Raw genomic sequence first — 24,618 nt, 5'->3', positions numbered from 1 at the left:
AAGTCTGCAAGAACCTGGAGGAAAAACATGGCAGGAGAGAAAGCTCCGTTCTTAAGGGGCAGAGCCGAGGCCCAGCTCCTCTCCATTTTCCAAGCGAAGAAGTCCTGGGAGGCTCCGCCTTGGAGAGTTCCCCCTGACGAATGCTGGGCAAGGCCTCCACACTGCCCGCCACAGGTAAAGGGGGCAGTGATGTAGCTAAGTCACGTGGAGAGCAATATGTGCCAAAATGTCCAGAGAAGGAGGGTTGAGTGTAGATAATCACCTCTGTCCCCGTTCCCTTTGGCATATGGAGGCTGGGTGGTACAGTGGTTTTGGAGACAAACAGCCTGAATCCAATTCCCAAGCACTGGGTGATGTGGGGCAGGTCATTTATCCTCTCTGAGCCTCTGTCCCTCTTTAATAAAAGGGGCACAGTCATCACGCCCTGGGTTAGAGGTTTAACGAGCACAAATTGAGAACAAGTATATCAAATGCTTAGAACACGTACCAGGTGCCCACCACCTGCCGGTACCTTCCTTCTCTTTCCTCCATGTGCAGACACAGTCGGTGGGTGATTTATGTTTGCAAATAAAAACACACTAATGTACAAGCTTCCTGTAGGGCAGTTTGGCAGCACATTGTACAGAAAAGTTTAAAAAATGTATACTTAGAATGCAAGGTGGGACTCCTGGACCTTGGGTTAAATAATAGTTTCTTAGATATGACTCCAAAAAGCATAAGCTGCCAAGAATATTGGATTTCCTCAAAATTACAAACTTTGTGCTGCAAAAGATACCATCAAGAAGGTGAAGAAACCCACAGAATGGGAGAAAATGGTTGCAAATCATATAGGGGCTTGTATCCAGAATATATAAAGAACACTTACAACTCAATAACCAAAAGACAACCCAATTTAAAAGTGTGCAAAGGATCTGAATACATATTTCTCCAAAGAAGATATACAAATGGCCCATAAGCACATGAAAAGATGCTCAACATCATTAGACATTAGGGAAATGCAAATCAAAACCAGGAGTTACCACTTCACACCCACTAGGATGGCAATAATAATAATAATAATAAAAGAGACGATAAGTCACATCCTTGGTGAGGATGTGGAGAAATTGGAACATTCATACATTGCTTATAGGAACATAAAATGGAGCGGCTGCTTTAGAAAACATTTTATCAGCTTCTCAGAAGGTTAGAGTTACCATAAGACCCAGCAATTCCACTCTCAGGTATATAACCAAGAGAAATGAAAACATTGTCCACACAAAAACATTGAACGTGAATGTTCATAGCAGCATGATTTATAATCACCAAAAAGGGGAAAAACCCCGATGTCCATCAGCCGATGAATAAATAAACAAATATGGTATACCTATAAAATAGAATATTATTCACAATAAAAAAGAATGAAGTACTGATACATGTTATCACATGGATGAAGTGAAAGGAGTCAGACACAGAGGCCACATATTATAGGATTCTGTTTATACGGAATGTTCAGAACAGGCAAATCTGTGTACAGAGAAAGTAGATTAGTGGTTGTCTGGGGCTGGGAGTGAGGGTGGGGAACGGAGAATGACTGCTAACAGGGACAGAGTTTCTATGTAGGATGATGAAAATGTTCTCAGATTAGATTATGGTGATGGTTGCAAGACTCTGTGACTATAACTAAAAACCTTTGAATTATGTGCTTTAAATGAGTGAACTATATGATATGTGAGTTATATCTCAATAAAACAGTTCTTTAAAAGGTTATCAAGGCCAAGAAACATAGCTTTAAAATACTATCTAAATGTTCATCATACATATATAATATAAAAATATTTTCCTTTAATAACAATTTTCACATGGTATCTAGTTAATGGTAAACCATTAAGATGTTATGTAAACAGCACATTCAATACATTTTAATCTCTCAGAAAAAGAAATGTATACCTTTGACCCAGTAATTTCTTTGTGTAAGGAAATCATCACAGATATGTGAGTAGATTTAGCTATAAAGATGTACACTGCACTGTTGTCTAAAGCATCATAAAACTAGAAACAATAATGGCTATCACTTACTGCATACTTATAGTTTGTAAGGCACCAGACTGTTATATGAAAATCACCTCACTTTTTCTCTACAACAATCCTGTGGGGAAGCTATCGGTGTCGTTATACTCCTTACTGATGAAGAGTCCAGATCCAACAGCTGCAAGTCAGAGCTGGGATTTGCAGCCAAGTCTGTCTCCTCCAGGGCCTGCAGGTTTTCCTCACCTCTCTATGATTCTCTAACAGACTAGATACCCTATTGCGTGCTGGCATTAGAAACAGTCTCGTAAATGAATAGGTAACAACACAGAAAGATATTCACAATGGACTGTTAGGTGAAAAAGACAGGTTCAAAGTTGATATGATCTTACTTATTTCCTACATATAAATACAGTCATGCGTTACTTAATGATGGGGATATGTTCTGAGAAATGCGCCGTTAGGCGATTTCGTTGTGCGAACATCTTAGAGTGTACTTACACAAACCTAGATGGTATAGCCTACTACACACCTAGGCTCTATGGTGCTAATCTTATGGGACCACCGTCATATATGTAGTCTGTAGATGACCAATATCTTATTATGTGATGTTATGACTGTATATAAATATAAATATATATACGTGCACACACACACACACAAATAGAAGAGACATACCGGGGGCCTACAGTATTTGACAGCAGTGCTCCTTGAGTGGAAGGATTATGTGTAATTTTAATTTTCTTTTTTGAAGAAGTTGATCAAAAGAATTGACCTTTTAAATGTAATTTAAGCTTTTTCTAATTACAAATTTGATATAAATTCATTGGAGAAAAGTTAGAATATTCTGAAAAGTATAAAAGGCTGATAAAATTCACCCATCATTTCCTCACCTGGAGTTAATAGGTGACTATGGGAATTGATCAAGTGGGATTATCAAAGAACCTAGTGGAGGGATAGGTGATGAGGGAGAGGATGAGGGGGGACAGGATACCCATGAGTGTCACATGGCTTCTGCCATCAATCGAGGCAGCATGGCATCATGGGAAAGCGACAGCATCTTGGAGTCAGAAAATCTGGATTCTTAACCTCTTTCACCTGGCACTAGCAGGTTACTAAACTTCTTTGACACTCTTTCCTGAGTAGACCCCAAATTCTTTTTGGAATGAAGTGGGGAATGTACAAAAGAATGATTAAATAAGTAGTGTAGATTCTTTTTAAATAATATCAGTTCTTCCTACATCATAGAGTGGTTGTGGGTATCTGAATAGACACTATAAGCGAGAGCTCTACATAAAGCAGAATGTGGTTCAGTTGTAAATGCCTACCAGAGTGACTCAGGGTGATTCTGTTTTGTCTCAGTGTGGCTTCTCCAGGCTGCAGACATAACAAGGACATAACAACGTATCTTTTTGAGCCACAGTGGGAGACTGCTCTCCACGTGGCACTCCTCCATGGGAGAAGCCAGATTCTCTCTCCTTTTCCTCTCGCTGTCTGACCACCCTTGCGAAGATCTTGTTTATGAGTCACCATCCTCCAGCCACTCACAAGTGGGGTGGAAACTAAGGGTCTGAGATGCGCTTCGTTTCCAGGGGCAGGTAGTAGACTGCAAGGGAAACAGGAAGCTTTATAATCCTGGCTCTGCTACTTCCACTCTCAAGACTTTGAGCAAATCATTTCCCCACTCTGAGCTTCAGTTTCTCCCCCTGGAAAGTGGGGATAATAATACGTACGGGGTAGTACGTATTACTCTCCTGTTTCTCATATTATTCTCATATTTCTCACGTGGGGATCACATGAGAAAATGTGCATGAGTGACCTGGCTCTTGAACGGCGCTGTCTAAATGTTTAATTCTCTTCTTCTTCCCCGTAAAAGTTCTGTAATTTAAAGCCGGAACGATGGAAGCGAGAGAGGTCGAGGAGCTCAGCAGAGCTCAGCAGATACCCACGGCGGGGAGGCAGCACGCAGATGTGAAGCCTTGCCCCCCGCTCCGTTCCTTGCGCCACAGAGAGACCAGGCTGCTTGCTTTCGCCCCAACTTTGGGCTCCTGCAACCAGCCATGATTTATGAAGAGCGACTCCACTTTTCTACCCTGGAAGTGGTTTTCAGAGTTTTAAAGAGAATACAGTGCAGAATTAGTCTATGAAGTGCTGGCCTGCAGTTGTCCTCCTGGTGGTACGGATAGAACTAAGAGTAATGGAAGCAGTAGAAGCCAGGGGAGCATCTGTCCCACACGGGGCCCCACGCTGACTTCCTCACGCGGCGTATTTCACGTGCCCCTGGCAACAAGTGGGTGAGGCAGGTGCTTTATTGCCAAGCGGACTGCAGCTCACAGAGGTGCAGCTTCTGTACGCGCACACAGCTCCTTAAAAGGAGGAGGACATTCTCTGAGCTGCTTCGAGGCCTCCCTTTCTCGTGCTCTCCTAGGCCAGGATTCACACCAGGACCTGGTGTTCACGCCCTTCCGGGCAAGAGCCACGCCTCCGCTGACATTCAGAGGACAGTAGCAGGGGCTAGCTATGCATTTGTTTTCCTCCTCTGAGTGCCCTGGGCTTTCACCAAGAGTAACCAGGAACTGCTGACTCCTAGGAGGAAGGAGGGAGAAGAGTGCTCTTATGCCCTAAGACTCAGGTTTCAAGATGAAAGTTGTGTTAGTTATCATCCCTTTGACTGACGTTTTGCCAAAACTGAAGTGCTACAAATTAGAGTAAAATTTAGAGATTAAGAAGATGATTTCAGTGCAGAAAACATTAAAGAGAATACTAATACTCACTTGGATGTACGGCAGTTTTTAAAAAAGCCTGTCTGCTTTAGTTTCTGGAGTTCTCTCTGCGCTGTCTTGGCTGCTCAATAGTGTCCCCCAATTCAGCTAGTCTACAACATTCTAGGGGCAACCTTCCAGGTTTGGGCCCATTCCTGGGAGAGGAGTCAGTGCAGGGCCGTGGAACTGACACCTGCTTCATGCTTCGTCCCTTTCTCCTCAGACCGTACAAGCCTCTGCTGGGCTCCCTACTTCAGCCTCTGTCCTCTCCTGTTCATCCCCACTCAGCTGGTCAATCTACCATCCAGCCATTCATTTCAGCTCCATTCTGCTCAACCAATATTTAGTGAAGGCACCAAGCTCTGTGCTAGGCTCCGGGGTGAAGGAATAACCATCCCAACCTCTGCCATCAGAAGTTCATCTTCAGGAGGCTTCCATGCTCATCATTTACTGAGAGCCAACTGAGCTCCATGCACCATTTTCAGCACTGAGGATGCAAAGACGAAAGACTCAGTGACATCCCTGAAGTACTTCCTGTAACACCCTGCTCAAAGCATTTACTGACTTCCCATCGCCGGAAGGATAGCTGTCCTGTATCCGAGGGTTTACTACCCTCTAAATTGTATCTCTTGCCTAGGCTGGATTGAAAGTCGTCTCAACTTTATTCCTCACTACCTATCTACGCAAATGCCTCTCTTCACTCAGGAGAATTAATCAGTCCATCTATCCATCCATCCCTCCATCCATCCATCCCTCCATCCACCCATTCATGACCTCACTCACACAGTCACTGGCTCGCTCATTCAATACATGTTCTTCTGAGTTCTGGGCCCCGTTCTGGGGACGCTGGGCTACTTGGAACCATCTCCTGTCCTCTACAGCTCCTTTGGGTAATCAGGCCCCTGAACCCACCTGCCATCCCTGCCCCTTCCCCCAGGAGTGGCCTCCTACCCTCTTTCCTTTTCTCTAATCGTTTCCTCCCAACAAAGTCCCCTCAAGTCCCACCTCTTCTGTGCAGCTTCCTCCGGGTCACCCTCATGCTCAGAAATCTCTCCCTCCTCTGATTCTCAAAGCATGAGAATTCCTGGCTCTCTCTTGACCCTGATGATAGGAGCCTTGCCTTGAGGCCACTGGTATGTGCGTCCTGCTGGGTATAGTCTGTGTTTTCTGAAAGCATCCACCTCACTCAGGCTTGGGATTTATGTTTCTTTGTGACTCCCTTTGCCTGGAATAAAATAAAACTTTGCTAGAGTTGGGTGCAGAGCTTCCTACTCATCCTTAAAATAAACACTGGGTTGATAACTCTCAGGTGATACATGGTAATTGATTTCAGTCCAGTCAGTGAAGCAGCTAGAGATGACTAAGTTTCTAGAGGCCCAATGGTCTGCTCCGGGTTTGGGGTCACACACCTGATTTCTCCCAATGAGAAATCACAGAGAGAAGAACTGGGTTTGGAGTCGTAACACCTGGATGCATGTTCTATGTGGCAGAGAATTCTTCCCTAAAAAGAGAGAGTCCTTCTTACCTAATCCGAACCTCACCGCATGTGGCAAGAACTGAATCAGGAGAGCGGGCAAGAAAGCCCCTTGGCCAGTGTGTGTTGCCGTGGAGATTCAGGAGTGCCAGCTCCGCATGGGCTTTGCTGGTAGAGACACATGGAAGTGAGCCTGGGCAGGCCTCCAAGACAGAGACTGCAAGGGACTTGCTACCTGTCAGCCTTGTTTGTAATTAAATGACCTTTTAGGCCCTGATAATAAGTCAAATAGTAGGTGTTAAACACACGGATAACAATATTCATTAATGCTAATTACAACTAACTTTATTGAGTGCTAATTACGTGTTAGGGAGTTTACCTCCATTATCTCGGTTAATCTGCAGATGAGCTCTGTGAACATTCACCGTACTATCCCCATTTTACAGATCAGGAACTGGAAGCTCGGAAAGATGAAGAGAGTTGGCAAGATGGCCACGGGCAGAGCTGGGATGGAAACCCTGGTCTGCCCGGACCAGTGATCTTTTCACTTTGCTTTGGCTTCCCATTCACACAGGGACAGAAAGGGACTGAGGACCCCAGTGGTTAGAACAGGGAGCTAAGGTGCCAACAGCCTGGGCTCAAATCCCGGTTCCGTCCCTGCCCAGCTAGGAGACTCGCGGCTACTGGCCCAGTGTCTACCCTGAGTTTCCTCACCTGTAAAGTTGAGATGATACTGGTACCCACCTCGTAGGGTCTTCTGGGGTATAAATGAGCATTTATAAGCACAGCCCTCCTCGAGTGCTATTTAGATGTTAATTATTGCCATCAGTATTGCATCTATTATGTCTATGCAGGGCTCTGCTGCCAGGCCTCTGCATGAATTAACTCCCGGATTCCACACGGTGCCCTAGGCAGGCGCCGAGCTTCCCACCATCCCCTCTCTCCCCATGAGATAAACTCACTGTCCCCCTCACAGAGGAGGAATCCCCTGGCGAGGGAGGTGCAGAGGGGTGTGAGGGACGCTAGGAAGGAGAGGAGAAGGAGCAGGCACCTCCTGGAGGGCCCCCTTTCCTCCCAGAGCCACCTCCCCGGACTCACTGATCCCCCCAAGAAAGGGCCCCAGGCCCTCCTGGGACGGCCACGATTGTCACAGAAACTAGCCCCTCCTTGTTGCTTTTCTGGTCAGCAGCTCCTCTGTGGAGGGCCTGTGAGTGGTTCACTGAGGTGTCCATTTCAAGAAAGGCTGGTGTGTATGTGTGTGTGTGTGTGTGTGATCCATGTGGGTGTGTCAGTGTGTGAGTGTGTCTTTCTGTCTGGGTTTTGCTGAGTGTGTGTGACTGTGTGGATGTCTTTGTGTGAGTGTATGTTTGTGTGTGTCTGTACTGCGACTGTGCCTTTGTGTGTATGTTTCTGTATGTGAGTGTGTGTTTCTGTGTGTGTTTGTGTGAGTGCCTCTGTGTGTGACCATATTGTGAGTGTGTCTTTCTGTCTGTGACTGTGTGTGTCTATATGTGTGCTTGGATAGGCTCTGAGGTGACCATAGTGGCTGACTGAGGTCAAGGCACCCCACACAGTTCAGAGGCTCCAGGGAGAAAAAGCAGTGGTAAGCAATTGTGGTTTTGCCCTGTACTATTTTTAAAGTTTAAAAAAACAACCAGCGGAAACTCATAGCCATTTAATAGCTAGGTCAGATTTAGATAAAGCCCAGGCCCAGGGCTGAGGGACTGCTGGCGTGACGGGGCAGGCTGAAGACACCCTGCTGTCTCCTGAGCCCCCAGGACACTAACAGCAATACGAACCACACCACCCACCGTGCAGAGGAACCACACCACCCACCCGTGCAGAGGACGCCCACCATCTTCCCCTGGGCCTCCTTACGATGACCTGTGTGTTTGTCACACAGGTGTGGTTTGTCATTCCCATTCACAGATGAGGAAATCGAGGCCCCTGGTGTCAAGGACTTTCCAAGGTCACTTCACGAGAAAGTGACAGCTGGGGTTTGAACCCAGTCCTTCTTCCAGGTTCAGACAGGGCTGGCAGCCTGGTCTACAGACTCAAGACAGGGACGGGCAGCGTACATGGTTCTGCCCCCAAAGCCCCCACATTTTGCATAACTCTGCGCAGCACTCCCTCCTCCATCCCCCCATTCTTAATCTCCAATCAAGTGCTTTAAAGTGAGGGCGGAGCAGGCCGTTGACTTCTCTAACCACTGATTTTCCATAAAGAAAAAGGTTTCCTTCAGAAAGATCGATTAAAACAAAATACTTTAAGAGAGAGGAAAGTTCTCTTGCAATATCAGTGTAACCCACGCCTCTAACCACTTCCTCGCCATATCAGCAACTCTGGCTTTTTATAGCAGATGATGATGTTGAAAACATTAGAGAGCCCCATCCTGAAATCCACATGTCCTCACAGCCCACCTGTGGGCAAAGCCAGCTCAGCGGCCAGCCTCAGCATCCTGCAGTTTGCCTGCTCAATTTGCCATTTAGAACACGGGGCTTTGACCCTGAAGACCTTGAGCAAGTGTTTGTGTGTGTGTGTGTGTGTGTTGTAGCTTAAGACAAAGTATATCCAGTGCTTCTCAGAAAAGCTGTCCCCCTCATCATTGGAAAGATAAACCTGCGGGCACGGGAACCCCACACTAGGGCTAAATTATCTTGACCCTTGTCCTTCGTCAGCCTCGCTGAATTCCCGGCCCTGGGCTGGCTGGCTATTTTACTCTCATTGCTTTGTGTGTCTTGCAGCAAACCCAGCGGATCGCCGGAGACTCTGAGCTTATTTATCTAAATGGGTTGAGGGCAGAAAACCAATGTAGCCTGCCCATCCTTGTCCCGAGTCCGTAGACCAGGCAGCCGGCTCTGCTCTGAGCAGCTCGGAGCTCTTGGAAAGGGCTGCCAGGCACCAGGACGCGCGGCGGCTGTCAGGATCCACACCCTGCATGCTTTCCTCTCCCTCGGCTTAGCTTCCAACTATCCAGCCTCACCTCTGAGTCTAGACACAAGGTCCCACCTTGGTTTAGATAACTAAACAGGGATAATAGTGATAATAGTATCGCCACCTTTCATCAAGAACCTACCGGGTGTACAGGAAGGTTGCCCTCCTAGTGACCAAAGGCTTGGCCTTGGAGCCTGGACTCCCATGTTCAGATCCTGGTTCTGCCTCCAACTGGCCCTGTGATCTTGGGCAAGTCACCACCTCCCTGTGCCTTAACTCCTCCATCTATAAAATGGGATCATAATATCATCTGCCTCATGGGATGCTTGTGAGGCTTAAACTAATATCCGTAAAATGCTGAGGCCGCACAGAAAACGCTCCATCGTGCCTGGCACATGGAGAACACCCCATCGAGATTAGCTCTCGTGATTCTCAGGCATCTCACTGCCAGAGGAACCACATGGAGTTGATACTACTGTGTCCATATTACCCAGGAGGAAAAGGTGTTGGGTAACTTGTGAAGTCATCATTGAAGTTGGAAACCAGATCTGGGGGCTGCATTTAGCTGCTCTGACTGCATTTAGCGTCTGAGATTTGGAGCCTTGACCCTCCTTGTGGAGGGTCCAGGACCAGTCCTGGGTGCTGGGCCCTCTCCTATCCCTTGGGGTATCTGCTCCACCCAGAGCTGCCCTGAGCTCTCAGTCCATCCTGCAAGACGGCCCATTCTCATTGCAGCACCTGTGTTGGCCCATGACCCTTCAGCCCAGACTCTGAAGCACAAAGACCACTGGAATCTTCCAGGGGCAAGGCTGGAATGCGCCCCCTTACTCTAGGATATACATCCAGCTGGGCCTTCAGGAGGATGGGTCCCCTCCCCTCTGGGCAGTTATCTGTTGTCCCTTTTACACAATGAGTAACAGCACCAATGACTCAGGTGAGCATGGGCACCTCACTCTACAGTTTCCAGAATGCTTTCCTCTGTATTACTTCAACCATCCTCTCAAAGACCCAGTGAGAGCGGCACCCTCTCGTATACCCATTTCCTGTATGAGGAAACTGAGCTCTGCGTTTCCGGCATTTTTAGTTTCTGATATTTTTAGCTCAGAGTAGAGTCTAGAATGGAAACATATTCCATGGAGTCAGCCAGATCAGCGGTCTCTTTACACTGGAGGAATAAGGTGCAGTTCAGCTCAAGGATGCACCATATTGTTCTGAATATAGTAACACACAGCATGATGTGGGGGTGGAACACATGGCCCAGAGGTGGGCTTCCTGGGCTGGAGTCCTGGCTCTGCCATTCACCAGCTGTGTGATGCTAGGCAGGACACTGAACCTTTCTGTGCCTTAATTTCCTCCTCTCCTTGATAAGGGGGTAAGTAACATTTACCTCTCAGGGTTGTGGAGACGAATTATAACTACGCCCAAAACTTAGCAAATATTCAATAAATATTAACTATCAATATTATTGTTTGGTGTTGCCAGGCTCCTAGTTCCTCATACGTATTCGATACTTGATAAATGAGAATTTTCCTTTCCTCCTGGAGTCTTAGTTTGCTTGTCTGCAAAATGGGGATGGCAGTTGTACCTACCTCCTATTATTGTTTGGAGGTTACGTGAGACAAAGCAAAGTTCCTGGAGGGTAAGTACCTGGCGGGTGGTCGTAGGCGGGTGGTAAACACTCCTCTCCAGCCCAGCTGCCCCTTGTTAAAGAAGTTGGCCATGGGCCTAGAACCTCGCGCTCTCCACCCAGGGTCTGGAGCACAACAGACAGGAGCCCAGCTACCTGAGTCCGCAGGCGGGCTTGGCCCCTTCCCAGACTTTTGGCTTTGGCCAAGTACCTGGTTTCCCTATTTCTTTATTTTCCTATTTGTAAAGTGAGGCCAATCCCAGCAGCTAATGTACGTAGCTGTTATGAGCATCAAATGGGAGAAGCTCTTGAGTTAATCATCCAAATCAACCCGTGTGACCCCTGATTCCACAGTGGGCAGCAGGAGTCTGACCTGGAGGTGGGGGCGAGCCCAGAGAAGGACCCCGGGATTCTACCCAACACCCTTCTCAGCTCACCTCTTCCACCCTGGGCAGATGACCCAATTCCACCAACCACCCAGGTCCAGAGAGTGGCCTCCTGGAACCCAGGTCCCACCACCTACATTCTTAGGGAGGAAATGCTCCCAGCATTTTAACGGAGACCTATTTTGACTCTGCTGGAACGATTTACTTTCACAATGACTGTGTTTCCATCACCTTCTAGGTGGGCATCTATTTTAAAGTCTGACTCTATCTTAATTGAGCCAGGAAATCTTGCTAGTTAAGGAGCCCCCAGGAGATGGCAGAGGGATGTGGGTCCACCTTTTGCAGAGTTCTCTTCCCAGAGGATAGTTCTAATCCTTGTCCCTGTTCAACCGCCATCAGCCCTTTGCCTCAATATACAACTTTAGTTCGTAGCCAAGACTGATGATCACTCTGTCCATTGCCCTCTGGACACAGGTGAGGAAACTGAGGCCTAGGGAGACACTTGTTCAGGATCCCTAGCATGTTGATATGATATTGACCAGTCCTGACCTCCCAAATGCCTATGGGCATCCTGGGGGAGGGTCCTGGGACCCCCAAGCTTGGAGGAAGGATGCAGAGCCCTGATGTGGCCCCGAGGTCTCTGGGCTGAGCAGGGGGTAGGTGATGATCTAGACTATCTGCCCTGACTCTGCTTTCTCTTCCAGGGCGGCTCCGCGCTCTCCCCCGCCGCTGTCATCAGACAGGAGAGGGCTCAGCAGCAGGCAGCTGCTTTGGCAGAGGAGGTCGGCTGCTCCACCTCGTCCATCCAAGAAATGGTATCCTGCCTCCGCCAGAAGCCTGCCAACGTCCTCAATGATGCCCAGACCAAGGTGGGCACTTGCATTCTCTGACCTTTTACAAATGGAAAACCAGGCCTAGAAGGGAGACATGAGCCACCCAAGGCCACACTGTGGACTGATGACCAGCTGGTGCCAGAATGCATGCTCCCTGACCCCCAGAACTGTGCATGGGCCCTGTATGTAATGGACCAAGCATGGGTACTGAGGTTGACAGATCTCTCTACATTGCATTTTATCCGTAAAATGCGAATAGTGATGTGGGCCTTATGGAGTAGGGGGATAAAGTGAAGTGATGTTGGTAAAGGGTCTTGCCCGTGCCAGGACTGTGGTGGCACTCTGTCAGGTCACAGCCACATGTATTGAGCGTTATGGTCATGACTGCAACGGATTGTGGCCACCATGCATGCTTAGACAGGACAGCTGTGTGCTCCCTTTCCTAGCCTGCAAAGATCCTGCTCATAGCCCACAGTCTCTGGCTGGCCCTGACGTCAATGAAGGGGACAGTAGCAGAAAGAACTGTTGTCATCTGAGCCAATGGCTTGATCCCCAGCAGTGAGCCTGGACTCACAGACCTGGAGCGGCCCTGATCCTCAACTTCCCCAAATGTGGGCTCATTGGAGACTGGCTAAAGCTGATGAATTTCCCTGCCCGATCCTGCCTTTGGCCACCACTCCCTCCTCGATTAACGTCTCCTCCTGCCTTATTCACGCACCTACAGGCTCAGTCTTACCCATTCCTCCCTGAGGATCTGTTGTCACCTCAGCAGAGAGGCTGTAGGAAGCTCCCTTGGGGACCAACCATTGCTCAGAGCGACACTCGCCTTCCAGCCCCTGGCATTGCCGCCTGATGTCCCTCCGGCTTATTCTGGTCATTTTACTCTGATTTCCCAATAGAGCCCCAAATGGATAACCAGCATCAGTGTTCATTATGGTTAAGACCTGATTAAGTGAAGCAATGAAACTGATTATTCTAGAACCATTAATAAAAAGAAAGATAAAATCCATACACATAATGGCATCCCATTGCACCCAATGCAGCTCCTGGCCGTGAGTGGCCCTTTCCAGTACTGGGGTCCTGTGGTTGACGGGCAGTACCTCCGAGAGGCTCCAGCCAGGGCACTGCAGAGGTTTCCACGGGCGAAGATCGATCTGCTTATCGGGAGTTCTCAGGATGACGGGCTCATCAACAGAGCAAAGGCCGTGAAGGTAGGCAGGGAGGAGGCCTCCCAGGTCCCCACTTGGCTGTGCTCAGTGGCTCTGGACCTCAAAGTCTGACCTTGATCAAGAGTCATCGACTTGCTTGTTTACAAAACAATCATTGAAAAACTGCTATGTGCAAAGGCTCTATAAGGAGTTGGGGAGATGGTGATGGGGGATGGGGTTCAGTAATGAGACACTTGCAGAATTGTGAGCAACACAGACACATCCACATCCACAAATTACATCTGTGGATGAATCACCGTGGGAAATAGAGAGCAGAGGCTGACCAAGGAGCTCTGTAACTTCAGGGCTGTAGGCCGTGGATACCCCTGCGCCATGAAGGATGCTTGTCCTACTGAGAATGGGAAGAAGGCAAGGCAGGTGGGTGAAGGGGCACCATCTCCCAGTCCTGGCAGGGAAACCCAAACACTAGCCTTCCAGCTGTTTTTCTTACCCAGGAAAGCGTGTACCACGCACCTGGAAAAGCAGCTTTGTATGGCTTTTTGGAGATACGGCAAAGCGGGAGGAAATTGTGAGGTCTTTTATCTGCCTGAACACACGCTTCCTGCTCTGACCAGACGCCATCGGCCCTCACTAGGATGCGGCTCCCCCTGGAAGAAGCCAAGCACCCTCCTCTGGCCTGCCCACCCCTCCTTGTCAGGCAGCTCTTGACAGGCCCTTTACATTGTCAAACCTGGGATGGTGGCCCCAGTGCATGAAACACAGTGAGAGGACGCAAACACTCAATACAGGGCTCTGTCTTGCTCTATTGAATATAAGGCAGCATAACTGGAATTAAAAAAAAAAAATCATTCACGCAACCTCACGGGACGCTGCATTCCCTTGGATTATTCTATTCCCTTGGGTAATATCTCTCACTTAGGGGAATCTATCTTACAGCACTGACAGCACCACTTTGACGTGATATATACATGAGGGTATTCATCACAGCATCAATCATTATGGCAAAACATTGGCAGCAACTCAAATGTCCATTAGCAGGGAAATGGTTGACTCAATTAAGATACACCCAAACTATTAAATATTATGCAGATGATGAAAAGAAAGAACTAGATACATCTCCACTGGCTTAAGGGATGCCTGTGATATGTCGTTAAATGGAAAACAAAAAATAAGAATGAGGAAGAGTGTGAAATTAAGTAGCATTCATATTTTAAAGAACAACCAACCTGTACATATCTATAAATGTGTAAATGTGTATAATTTTCTATGTTTCTATGTGAAAGGATAATGGTGTGGAAAGATACACAACAAGCAATTAACATGGACTATCTCAGGAGGTGTGGCAATGTGAAAAAGAATATCAGGAATTTAATATTACTACATATACATATATACATGTTATATATAACACGTATTTGTATATGTCTGTGTGTATATATGTAGAGAAAGAGTGTTGTGTTGTGTGTGTGTGTGTGTGTGTGTGTGTGTTAGGGGAGTGGGTAGAGCAGAGCTGCGTCACTATTAGCTTCCATCCAGTTGACTCATGGTCATGGAGGAAGAACTTTTGCCTTTGATCCATCTCTACGTTTTTCTGCTGAGCACCGTTGTGTAACACAGCCCTCACCTCAAGGGGCTGTAACTTGATTATTGAACCAGACTAACACTCAGGAAGCGCTGAAAAGGTGCCACTCTCCACCACTAGCCCTGAGCTTTTCTTCTCCAAAATAGTGGGTCTTCAAATTACTCTTGATCAAGTCCCTCATCAGTTAAAAAATAGATAGTATAGTCATTAAGTATAAATTATATGCATGTGTACTCCTGTACTAATATGATGAATTGGTATAAAAGATTCATAAAATCAAAAAAAAAATTAAAGGATGAGAAAGAAATGAACGTTCTTATATTTGTGCTGCACCCTCTGCATGCTCCACGCTGGGGACAATGCCCTAGAGCTTGGGCATAATGGAAAGAAATGGCCATCGGCCCTGGACCCTTTCCCATGCCGCACCTCATTTAACACAGCCCTGTGGGGGATGATATGGGAATCTTTGTGTAGAACACACTATATCCTCGCAGCTCTGATTCTTTGGACCACGTGCTGAAAATTTATCCCAGCCATCTCTGACTATAGAGAGAGAGGAAGAGATACGTTTATACTCCCGGGAGCCTGGGGGTCATCCTGGACGGGTGGGAGGAGGCCGGCCCTGGCAGCTAGTTCCCATACCCCTCCCATCCGCAGTGGAAAAGCCACCCACGGGGCTGGGGGAGGGGGTCTCTTATTGGCAGATTTGGGGCTGTGGTTGACCAGAGGGCAGCCTGAGTTTATATTTTCTGATTACGCCAGCCCGTTGTAAGAGGGTTGCCTGGTCATGTGGCTGCCTTGGTCTGTCCTGGTCCTCTCCCAGCAGCATCTTTGAGAGTTTCTCAACTCTGTCCTAAATTTCTGAGCCCCTCCAGCCAGAAGCCTGGATCCCTCTTCACCAATGCATTTCTACTCCTCTCGTTGAGTTTCCCTCAGAGGCTTTCAAGGAGACATTTCCTTGGTCCACTTGCAAAGAATGATGATGTCCACCAACAGGAGCTCACAGCCCACACCAGGACATGGCAGGGAAAGCGTGCCCTCAAGTCTGAGCACCAGAATAGGGAAACTGCTGGAAGGGCATGGCGGAGCAGTGCCCCGCCTTGTTCCACAGCTGTTATCCCGGGCAGTGCTCCCTCAGCACATTTATTCTTTTTTTTTTTTGTGAGGAAGATCAGCCCTGAGCTAACATTCATGCTAATCCTCCTCTTTTTGCTGAGGAAGACTGGCTCTGAGCTAACATCTATTGCCAATCCTCCTCCTTTTTTTTCCCCCAAAGCCCCAGTAGATAGTTGTATGTCATAGTTGCACATCCTTCTAGTTGCTGTATGTGGGACGTGGCCTCAGCATGGCCGGAGAAGCGGTGCATCGGTGTGCACCCAGGATCCGAACCTGGGCCGCCAGTAGCAGAGCATGTGCACTTAACCGCTAAGCCATGGGGCCGGCCCAGCACATTTATTCTTGTTGGACCTTTCCCTTCTTACTTCTCTTCTCTGCTCATTCTCTTGTGAACATGCCCTAGTACAGCCAGTGAGTAGTTCTTGTAAGCTGGTGTCCTGCCAGGAACCCCTCTAGGTGCTGACTGACGTGGAGAATTGAGAGGAAGAAGGATATAGTCACAGGTGGATGTGAAGCCAGCTCCACACTTTCAATGCCATTACATGCTGACATCTCCCAGATGTGTACCTGCAACCCGACTTTCCACCTCCTGCCCGGACTTTGGCCTTGAACTCTAGTCTGGTTTAGCCCAAGGTCTATTTGACTTCTTCACTTACATGTGTCATAGCTTCTCGCTCTTAACACATCCAAAATGAACTGCTGATTCCACCTATGCTCCACCCCCCAACAGCATGTTCTCCTGCTGTCCTCACCATCTCAAGGAACAGCAGCTCAGCCTCCAAACACACAGTCATTCTGGACTCGGCTCTCTCCCATCTGACCAGCTTTCTATCAGCAAATCCAGTTGGCTCTTATCTTCAAAATGTATCCAGAATCCAACCACCTCTCCCCACCTCTTCTGCCATCTCCCTGATCCAGACTATCATCTTTCTCCAGGATTTTTATAATGGCCCCCAACTATCTCCCTGCTTCTGCCTTTGCCCACTGTGATCTAGGAGAACCAGTGTGGCCAGAGCCATCCCTTTACGATATAAGTCAGATCATACCACTCCTCTTCTCAAAGCTCTCCAGTGGCCTCAGCTCACACAGAGGAGAAGCCACAGTCCTTACAATGACCACTACCTGACCTGGTCCCTGTTTGCTCTCTGATCTCACCTCTTGCTACCCTCCCCCCATTGCTTTATGCTTCAGTACAACTGGTCCCTTTGATGTTCCTCAGATATGCTGAGCACACTCCCACCTTAGGGTCTTGGCATTTGCTGTTTCCTCTTCTAGAATGTTCTTCCCCAGGTAGCTCACTGCCTCACTTCCTTCAAAGTCTGCTTCTTCAGAGAGGACATGTTTGACCACTCTGATGGAAAGGGTAGCCATATTCCCCAGAACTCCCTCCCTCTTTATCCTGCTCCCTATCCTCAGCACTTATACCCCTCGACAGGTTGTCTATTGTATTTCATCCTCAACTAGAATGTAAGCCCCATGAGCAATGAGACTTTATCGATGTTGCTTTCTGTTTTATCTCTGGTGCCTAGAGAAGTGCCTGGTACACAGTAAGTGCTCAATGAATCTTTATTAGATTGAAAGAAACAAATTATGGACAGCCACTTATGTGCCAGGATCTAACCTAGGAGTTGTCAGTGGAAAAATTCACCCCCAAACAACCCAAAACCCAAACAAGCAGGAATTATCACTATTTTCAGATGGGAAATCAGTTCAGAGAAAAGGCAGATTCAAATCCAGGTCTGCCTGACTCCAAAGGCATCCTCTTTCTGTTACAGCACTCTGGGAAAAGCCTGGCCTTCCCTCCGAGAGCTTACTGTCCACCACCGAGTGTGCTGGGTGCTCACACGTAAATGAACACAGCTAGAATAAGGGCTGCTATGTGCAAAGGGCTTTGCAGTACCCCCCACACTCTTACTTTATCTCGACCACAACAATGGGAGGTAGGCACCCATAAACTAGCATTTAACACCATTAAGTGAGGAAGAAACAGGCTTCCAGAGGTTTAATGATTGTGCCCAGGTCATCAAACTGGTCATTTGCAAAGCCAGTTTCCACTGCAGGTCCTCTGGCTCCAAATGCTTTGCCCACAACCGCATGTTTGTGAAACTCTAGAGCACAAATGGTAAATGCACTAGCACTACCGTGCCCTACCAGATGTGATCTTCACCCAGAGGAATCCTCAGAGTCCTGCCCATCACAGAACTGCAATGAGTGAACACACAAGTGGAAACTCGGCTACCAGCTGCCTCTAGACACAGTATTGAAGTTTCTCTTTTATTTCAAAGCCTCCTGCTCGTGCGTACCCTCCGGATTGCCATCCCTTGCCTCAGCCTGCTTGTACTTGTGTTCAGAATTGGGTTTGTGGGTTCCTCCATTTCCCCCCAGAAGGCTCCATAGCACCTGGGTCCAACCACCCTTCATTGAGGAGAACCCCAGGATGGCACATTCCCGAGGGCCTCAATCCCTGTGATTCCTTCTCCTGAATCGTCTGTCCTTCCGTAGCAGCCCAACCCCTCCTGCCTGGTCTGTCTGAGAAGCAGGACAGATCAGTTGCAGAAAACCATCACATCCACCTAGAACAGGGCGTCAGGCATGTTTTTCTAACACCAAGACCTGTTTGTCTAGTCATGCAACCATTAACGAGGTCACTTACTGTGTGCCAGACGCCATGCTAGGTGTTTGGGGTATAAATACAAATTAAATTCCTGCCCTCAAGGAGCTCACAGTCAGGTAAGGAGATAGAAAATGAGCAAAAGTAAATAACTCAAGTACAGTTTGCTGCACGCTATGTGGAGAGATGGACATCCCACTGCAGGACTCAGAAGACAGTTGAGAGAGAGGGGTCACTGGACCCACAGTGGCACTGCCAGCTGACACAGGATGGAGAAACTGACCAGGACTCCTTCCCCCCAGCCATCTGTCAACAGAGCAGGGAGAGTGTCCTTGGATTGTAATCAAGAGCATTTTAATTCCCCAGAACCTGAGCCTCAGTTTCCCCATCTGTATAATCAAGTTATTATTAGTAAACATCCTCATTCAGATGTTGAGAGGATTCAGATATGCACCAGCATCTGGCAAATAGTATGTGCTCAATAAATATTAGTTTTTCACTTAATTCTTTAACTGTACTATTATGGTTAGCGTCCAAAGCTATTTTCCCTGATCCAGATAATTATCCAGAGAAAGCAGGAATACAAAGGAATTACAATCACTGAATCATCTCACCTGACCTGAGACCAACTTTCCAAATCGTGGCAGACACACACATATGCTTTCTCCTCATGCCACCCCTGCATCAGTACCATCTGGTGCCCAACCCACAAACACACACGTAGCTTCCCGGAGGAAGTCACAGGAGGGGCAGTCCCCTGGACTCACCCATCACTTTAGCAGAAACCCGCCAAATTCTCACAGACCAAAGAGCGTGGGTGGGTAGGGCTTCCATCAGACTGTGTGAAGACCCTCACCCCACTACCACCCCAGGCCAGCTACGGCCCACCCAAGGGGTCCTAATGACACCAGCAAAGTTGACAACCTACCCGTGGAGCATCAGGGCCGCCTGAGATGCCTGGAAAGGCTCCGTGCACGGAGAATGATCTTATTTTCTGAAGTAGCAGCTTGCTGTTGAAATTCTTCATCGGTCGCCGCGGTGGGGATTTTTTTTCCCCTTTTCTCTCTCTCTCGTTGTAACTGGTGAAATTGACAGTCTGCCTACATTAGCCGGGCATTAATTTGCATGATCAAGAGCAGATCTGTTCCAAGATGCAAGGTTCTGCCTTCCCCTCCAAGCACAAGCATCTCCAAGGAAGGCGAGAAAAACCAGGAACAGCGCGCCTCCGTGGTGCCCCTGAACTTGGCCAGGAATTGGCCTCGTCCGGGAGCAGGTGGAGTGGGGGCCCTGCGGGGAGTGGGGGGTGGGCAGCCTGTCTGAGAGTTGGAAAGCAGCACCTGGCGGCCCGGGTTTCTGGCACAAGCACCAGCACGGGAAAAGCGAGCCTTTGGTGACAGATTATAGCAGAGGAGCGTGCAGGAGTCCCAGTGAGTGTGCACGATTTCCTGAAAAGAGACACTGCTGCACCATATCTCCAGCACTCAGGGTGGGTGGGTGTTAGGGTCTGGACTCCTGGCATGGGGGAACCCTGTGGAGAGCCCACTACCTGGGATCAGAAAAGTGGGTCTCAATTCCTAGCTTCAGCCACACAATTTAGGCAAGTTACTGAACCATCTGTGCTGCAATTTCTTTATTCTTCAAATGGGCACAGGAGATCTGCCAGGCCTGTCTCCTGCAGGGTTATGAAAGGACTTCCAAGCAAAGCAGACAGCTCCTAACACCAGGGGAACCTGGTCAGGTCCCCTGGCTCCGGGCTGCCCAGCACACTGTACCCCTCACATCAGTGCTGTAACTGCCGGGTCCTCAGAGTCTACGCTTCCACACGTCACCTTCTCTAATCGTCTAATCGTCCCCATGGCCCTGCAGGTGGGATTATCATTCTCAGTATGGAGAAAGCTGGGGAACAGCGGGGTTGACTTGTCCCCCCAAAATAGGGATGGTAATGAGTCTTTGGGTGGTGAACATGATGTACTCTACACAGAAATCGAAATATAAATTTATCTGAACATCTGAAATTTATATAATGTTATAAGCCAATGTGACCTCAATAGAATAAATAAATAAATATATTTACTATTGATTGCATTGGTAAATGCAGTAATTATATTTCCTCTTTACTCAATTATATTTACTATTTATAGCATTGGTTGAAGATGAATATAAGCCAGGCTGGAATCATTATTATATATTCATTATTATTTATTTATTTTCTTCTGATTTTAAAAGAAAGTAGAAGGAAAATATTTTCGTGGGCCCCTAAAATTATGATGGGCCCTGGGCCTGCTGAGCCTGGTGGAGAAGTCGGCCCCTCGTCCCTTAACACCCACACTAAGGGGTAGACGCGGGAGCCACGATGTGCTAATTCATGTGTGCATCCAGCACGTGTTTACTAAGGGGCTCTCCTCTAGGCTCTGGGGAAAGCTGTAACCCAAACAAATAAAGCTCCTGACTCGTGCAGTTCATGTTCTAGGAAGAGGACACAGACAATGATGTGTAAGCAAATAAATTAAGAATTTCAGATCTTGAAACGTATTCTGAAAAAAATTAAAACAGTAGCGGGAAAGGAAGTGGTGCAATGAGGGAAGTACTTTAGCGGGGAGGTCAGAGAGGTGACTTCTGGACTGAGATCTGAAGGATGAGAATGGGCCAGGTATGGGGAGAGCTGAGTGAAGAGGCAGTGCAAAGGTCCTGAGGTAGGGCTTGTTTGGGGAACGTGGAAGTCCAGAGTGCTGGGAAACCCAGTGGATCAGGGAGGGAGTGGGAGGACAGGCAGTTGGATGTGTTAGATGAGATCTCGTAGGCCATCAGAAAAGTGATTTGATTCTACTTGCACTGGCAGGAATGTTTTAAGCTAGGAAGAGTGATTATATGGATTTATCTTTTTTAAAAAGAGCATCTGGCAGCTCTTTGGAAAATTAACTATGGAGAGGTAACAAAGGAAGTAGAGACCAGATTGTTCTGTATTGTGAGGTTCAGGGAGCAAGCTGGTAAGTTAAATTAGGATTATACTTATGACAACAGCAAGAAATGACCAGATGTGGGATGTATCTTGGATTGGCAGTTGGGCATATGGGTTGGGAGTTCAGGAGAGAGATCAGAGCTGTAGATAGAGATGTGGAAAAAAAAAAAAAGGGAAAATTTGATGTCACCAAAGCTAAGAAAATAAAATGTTTCTAAAAGGAAGCAGAGGTCAAGTGTTGAATGTCATTGAAAGTGGTACGAGATGGGGGCAGAAACCTGGCCACTGGACCTGACAGGATGTAGGTCCCAGGAGACCTTGATAAGGGCCCTTTCAGTGAGTGAGGGGAAGGGAAGGCTGATCAGAGGAGGCCGAGGGGAGACTGAGGGTGAGGAAATGGTCACTGTGCTTCTGAAACCCTCCCTCTTTCCGTGGCACCGCCATCTCCGCTGGAGGCATGCCCTCAACCAGCTTTCACGGGCACCTTGTTCTCTGACACGTTGCCTCTCCGACTTTACCAGGCCCTGTTCCACAGCAAGATCTGTGCCATGTTCATTTTCAATCCTCGGTCGCTGGCCAACAGTAGGTCTTTAATTTATGCCCATTGAATAAACAAGTCCATATTTGTCTCCATCTACCTCAGAGCTCTAGAGAATTCTGGGGGCATTCATTCATTCATTCGTCCATCCATACAGACTTGCAAGAGTCAGGTGAACTCTATAGGCTGCCTGTTTTTCCTTTGGAGATTCCGCCCTGGGGCTCTTCCTCTCAGATCTGTGATGTCACAACCATTTTGCATAACTTCGAGAATAACCAATGTACAAAAATTCATTAAGGACCTTCTGTGCACAAAGCCCTCCTCCCGCCATCTGCACCCCCACAGAACAGCATCAGAGCTTCTGCCCCAGGATGGGCAGGAGAGGATGTGGGCGGGAACTGGCACAGGAGTGGACAGGAGGGGTGGGTTAAGAGTGCTCAGGAGGGGAATCAACAGGAATGGGGAACGATAGAATGTTGGGGAAGATGGGGAAGGAGGAGGAGTCAGGGAACATCCCCTTTTTTAATCAAGTGACTGGGTGCTGGTCTTAGTCACTGAAGGTGGGAAAATAGGAGGGGAAGAAGGTTCTGGAGGCCAGGAAGAACACGTGTAGATGATGAAATTAAATCACGTACATGTTGGTATTTGGATATGACGTATTTGGAGATGCAGGCTCAAGGTTTGGGCTGGGGAGAGATTCAGGAATTGTTAACTTATAGATCGTTGTGGAAGTAAAGGGAGGAAGTGGGACCACCTCACACTGGGTGTGGGCGGAAAGGGAAGAGAAGGGGGCAGGGATGGCACCTGGGGGGCAAGAGAGCATCAGTGGACAGGACAGCAGGAGGGGGTTCCAGAAATGACCCTGAGACAGAGCAGTTTAGGGAAAAGAGGATGAGACATATCACTGAGTTGAGGGGGAATGATGCTGGGATGAGCATGGTGAGCTGTGCGAGAGTTGGCTGGGTGGGTCACCAGGGGCCATCACTGACCTCGGTGAGGGGAGCCCGGATGGGGGAAGGGAGGAGCCAGATGGCTGTGGGGTGAGGGGTAAATGGACGTGCTGACTGAGTGTCCACTCCAAGCTAGGAACGCAGAGGTGGGCAGACAGACTGAGACCCTCCTTGGTGGAGACCCCCAGATGGGCATTTTGCTTTCAGTGGGACAGGAGTCGTGGACAGAGAGAGGGGAGGATTCAGTGTCGTCACGGAAGAAGTGGAGAGGAGGGTTCCCAGAGCACTGGGTAGTGAGGCCTCAGCCCCAGAGGGGAAGGGGGTCCCTTGTCCAAGAAGAGGAAGGCATCCAGGAGGGGCTGCTGGGTGGGCGATTTCCCTGAGAAGAGAGGGCGGTGCGGGTGTGTGGAGAGCTCTGAGGATCACCCCGGGGTTTGAAGCAGCATCGTGGGGTCAGTGTGACAGGAGAGGGAGCCGGTAAGAAGCAGAGGCTAGTGGGCTCCTTCCCAGGGCCCCGCAGAGCTGCAGGTGCCAACTCGAGGACACCTGGCAGATGGCCTGCTCTGCGTCTCCCCCACGCGGACCCCCACCTCTGGCAGGCGGCATCTGCAAACCACGATGGAGGAGGCCTTCTCCTGGCCCCTCCCGAAGCAAGAAGTGGGGGGAGGCCATGCCAGCCGCTCAGGCCCCGGTCCCTCTGCCTCACCCACGGCTCCTCTGCCCTCCTCCACGCACGGCCACACCGGCCTCCTTGCTGCTCCTCGCCCAGCTGCCCACACCCTAACCCTCCCCTTCCCCCAGTCTTGGCTCAGCGTTCCTCCACGAGGCCTGAGGCCCGCCCTGATGATCCAATTTACCATCTCAACCCTCACCAGCCAGCACCCCCGGCCTCCTTCCCTTTCCTGCTGCCCTTGTTTGTGCCTCCGAACATTCTATATTACAAAGATTTGTCATGTATCATCAGTCCCCCTAGCTTGACTAGAAGCCGCAAAAGGGTGGAGAACTTAGAACTTAGTCTGCATGTTCTCTGGTGTGTCCCAGATGCCTAGAGCTGCTCCTGGCACGTGTCGGCTCTAGATGGAAATTTGTTGAGTGAATGATGAATTGAAGATAAAGGCCCTACAGCAAAGTGTTTTTCATCATATCTCTCAAACTTGAGGTGTATTTATTTTTAATAACGTACTAACTAGAGGGGAAAGAGAAGTAATATTATTTATTGTCACCCATGTGCCAGCCACTTGATAATCATCAATTCCTTGGATACTAATGTCAACCCCGGGCACAGAGCAAATATTCACTGAACGAATTTATTGATTGGCCATGAATCTTCTGCGGTCACACGCCAGGGCTGGATTTGATCCCAGATCCCTGAAATGCCAGATTCCATGCTCAGACCACTAGGCCACAGGTGTTCCAGAGGACAGTGAAGCCCTCCATCATCTCTAAATGTTTCCAAGGGGCTCTAACTTTTCTGTAGGACGTATTAATGGCAGTCTTTTAAAAACTCACACCGAGGCTGTGCCGATTCTTGCTAGCCCTTAACGAAGCCCGGCCTGTGTCAAACCCTCTTCTGTGGCAGATCTCGCCTGTAATTACAGCTTGTGGGAGTCAGCACTGGCGGTCACGTGGTGGCCCCACTCCCTCCTGCTGACTCTCTAATTAAACTAGCGACA

At 48.5% G+C, this 24,618-nt stretch overlaps 1 protein-coding gene across 2 annotated transcripts in view; it reads left to right on the top strand.

Moving 5' to 3' along the window:
• Positions 1-24,618, top strand: part of TG (thyroglobulin) — a 262,905-nt gene that overhangs the window by 212,177 nt on the left and 26,110 nt on the right. For both annotated transcript variants that reach the window (XM_087447433.1, XM_087447432.1), the window contains 2 exons: positions 11,892-12,056; positions 13,064-13,231. In XM_087447433.1, coding sequence (XP_087303559.1) covers positions 11,892-12,056; positions 13,064-13,231 — 333 coding nt within the window. The remainder of the gene's footprint in view (positions 1-11,891; positions 12,057-13,063; positions 13,232-24,618) is intronic.

This window comes from Ceratotherium simum, chromosome 23, assembly GCF_057802395.1.
Source record: "Ceratotherium simum simum isolate JZ-2026a chromosome 23, ASM5780239v1, whole genome shotgun sequence".
NCBI classification, from domain to species: domain Eukaryota; kingdom Metazoa; phylum Chordata; class Mammalia; order Perissodactyla; family Rhinocerotidae; genus Ceratotherium; species Ceratotherium simum.
This window is presented reverse-complemented; position numbering and strand designations above follow the sequence as displayed.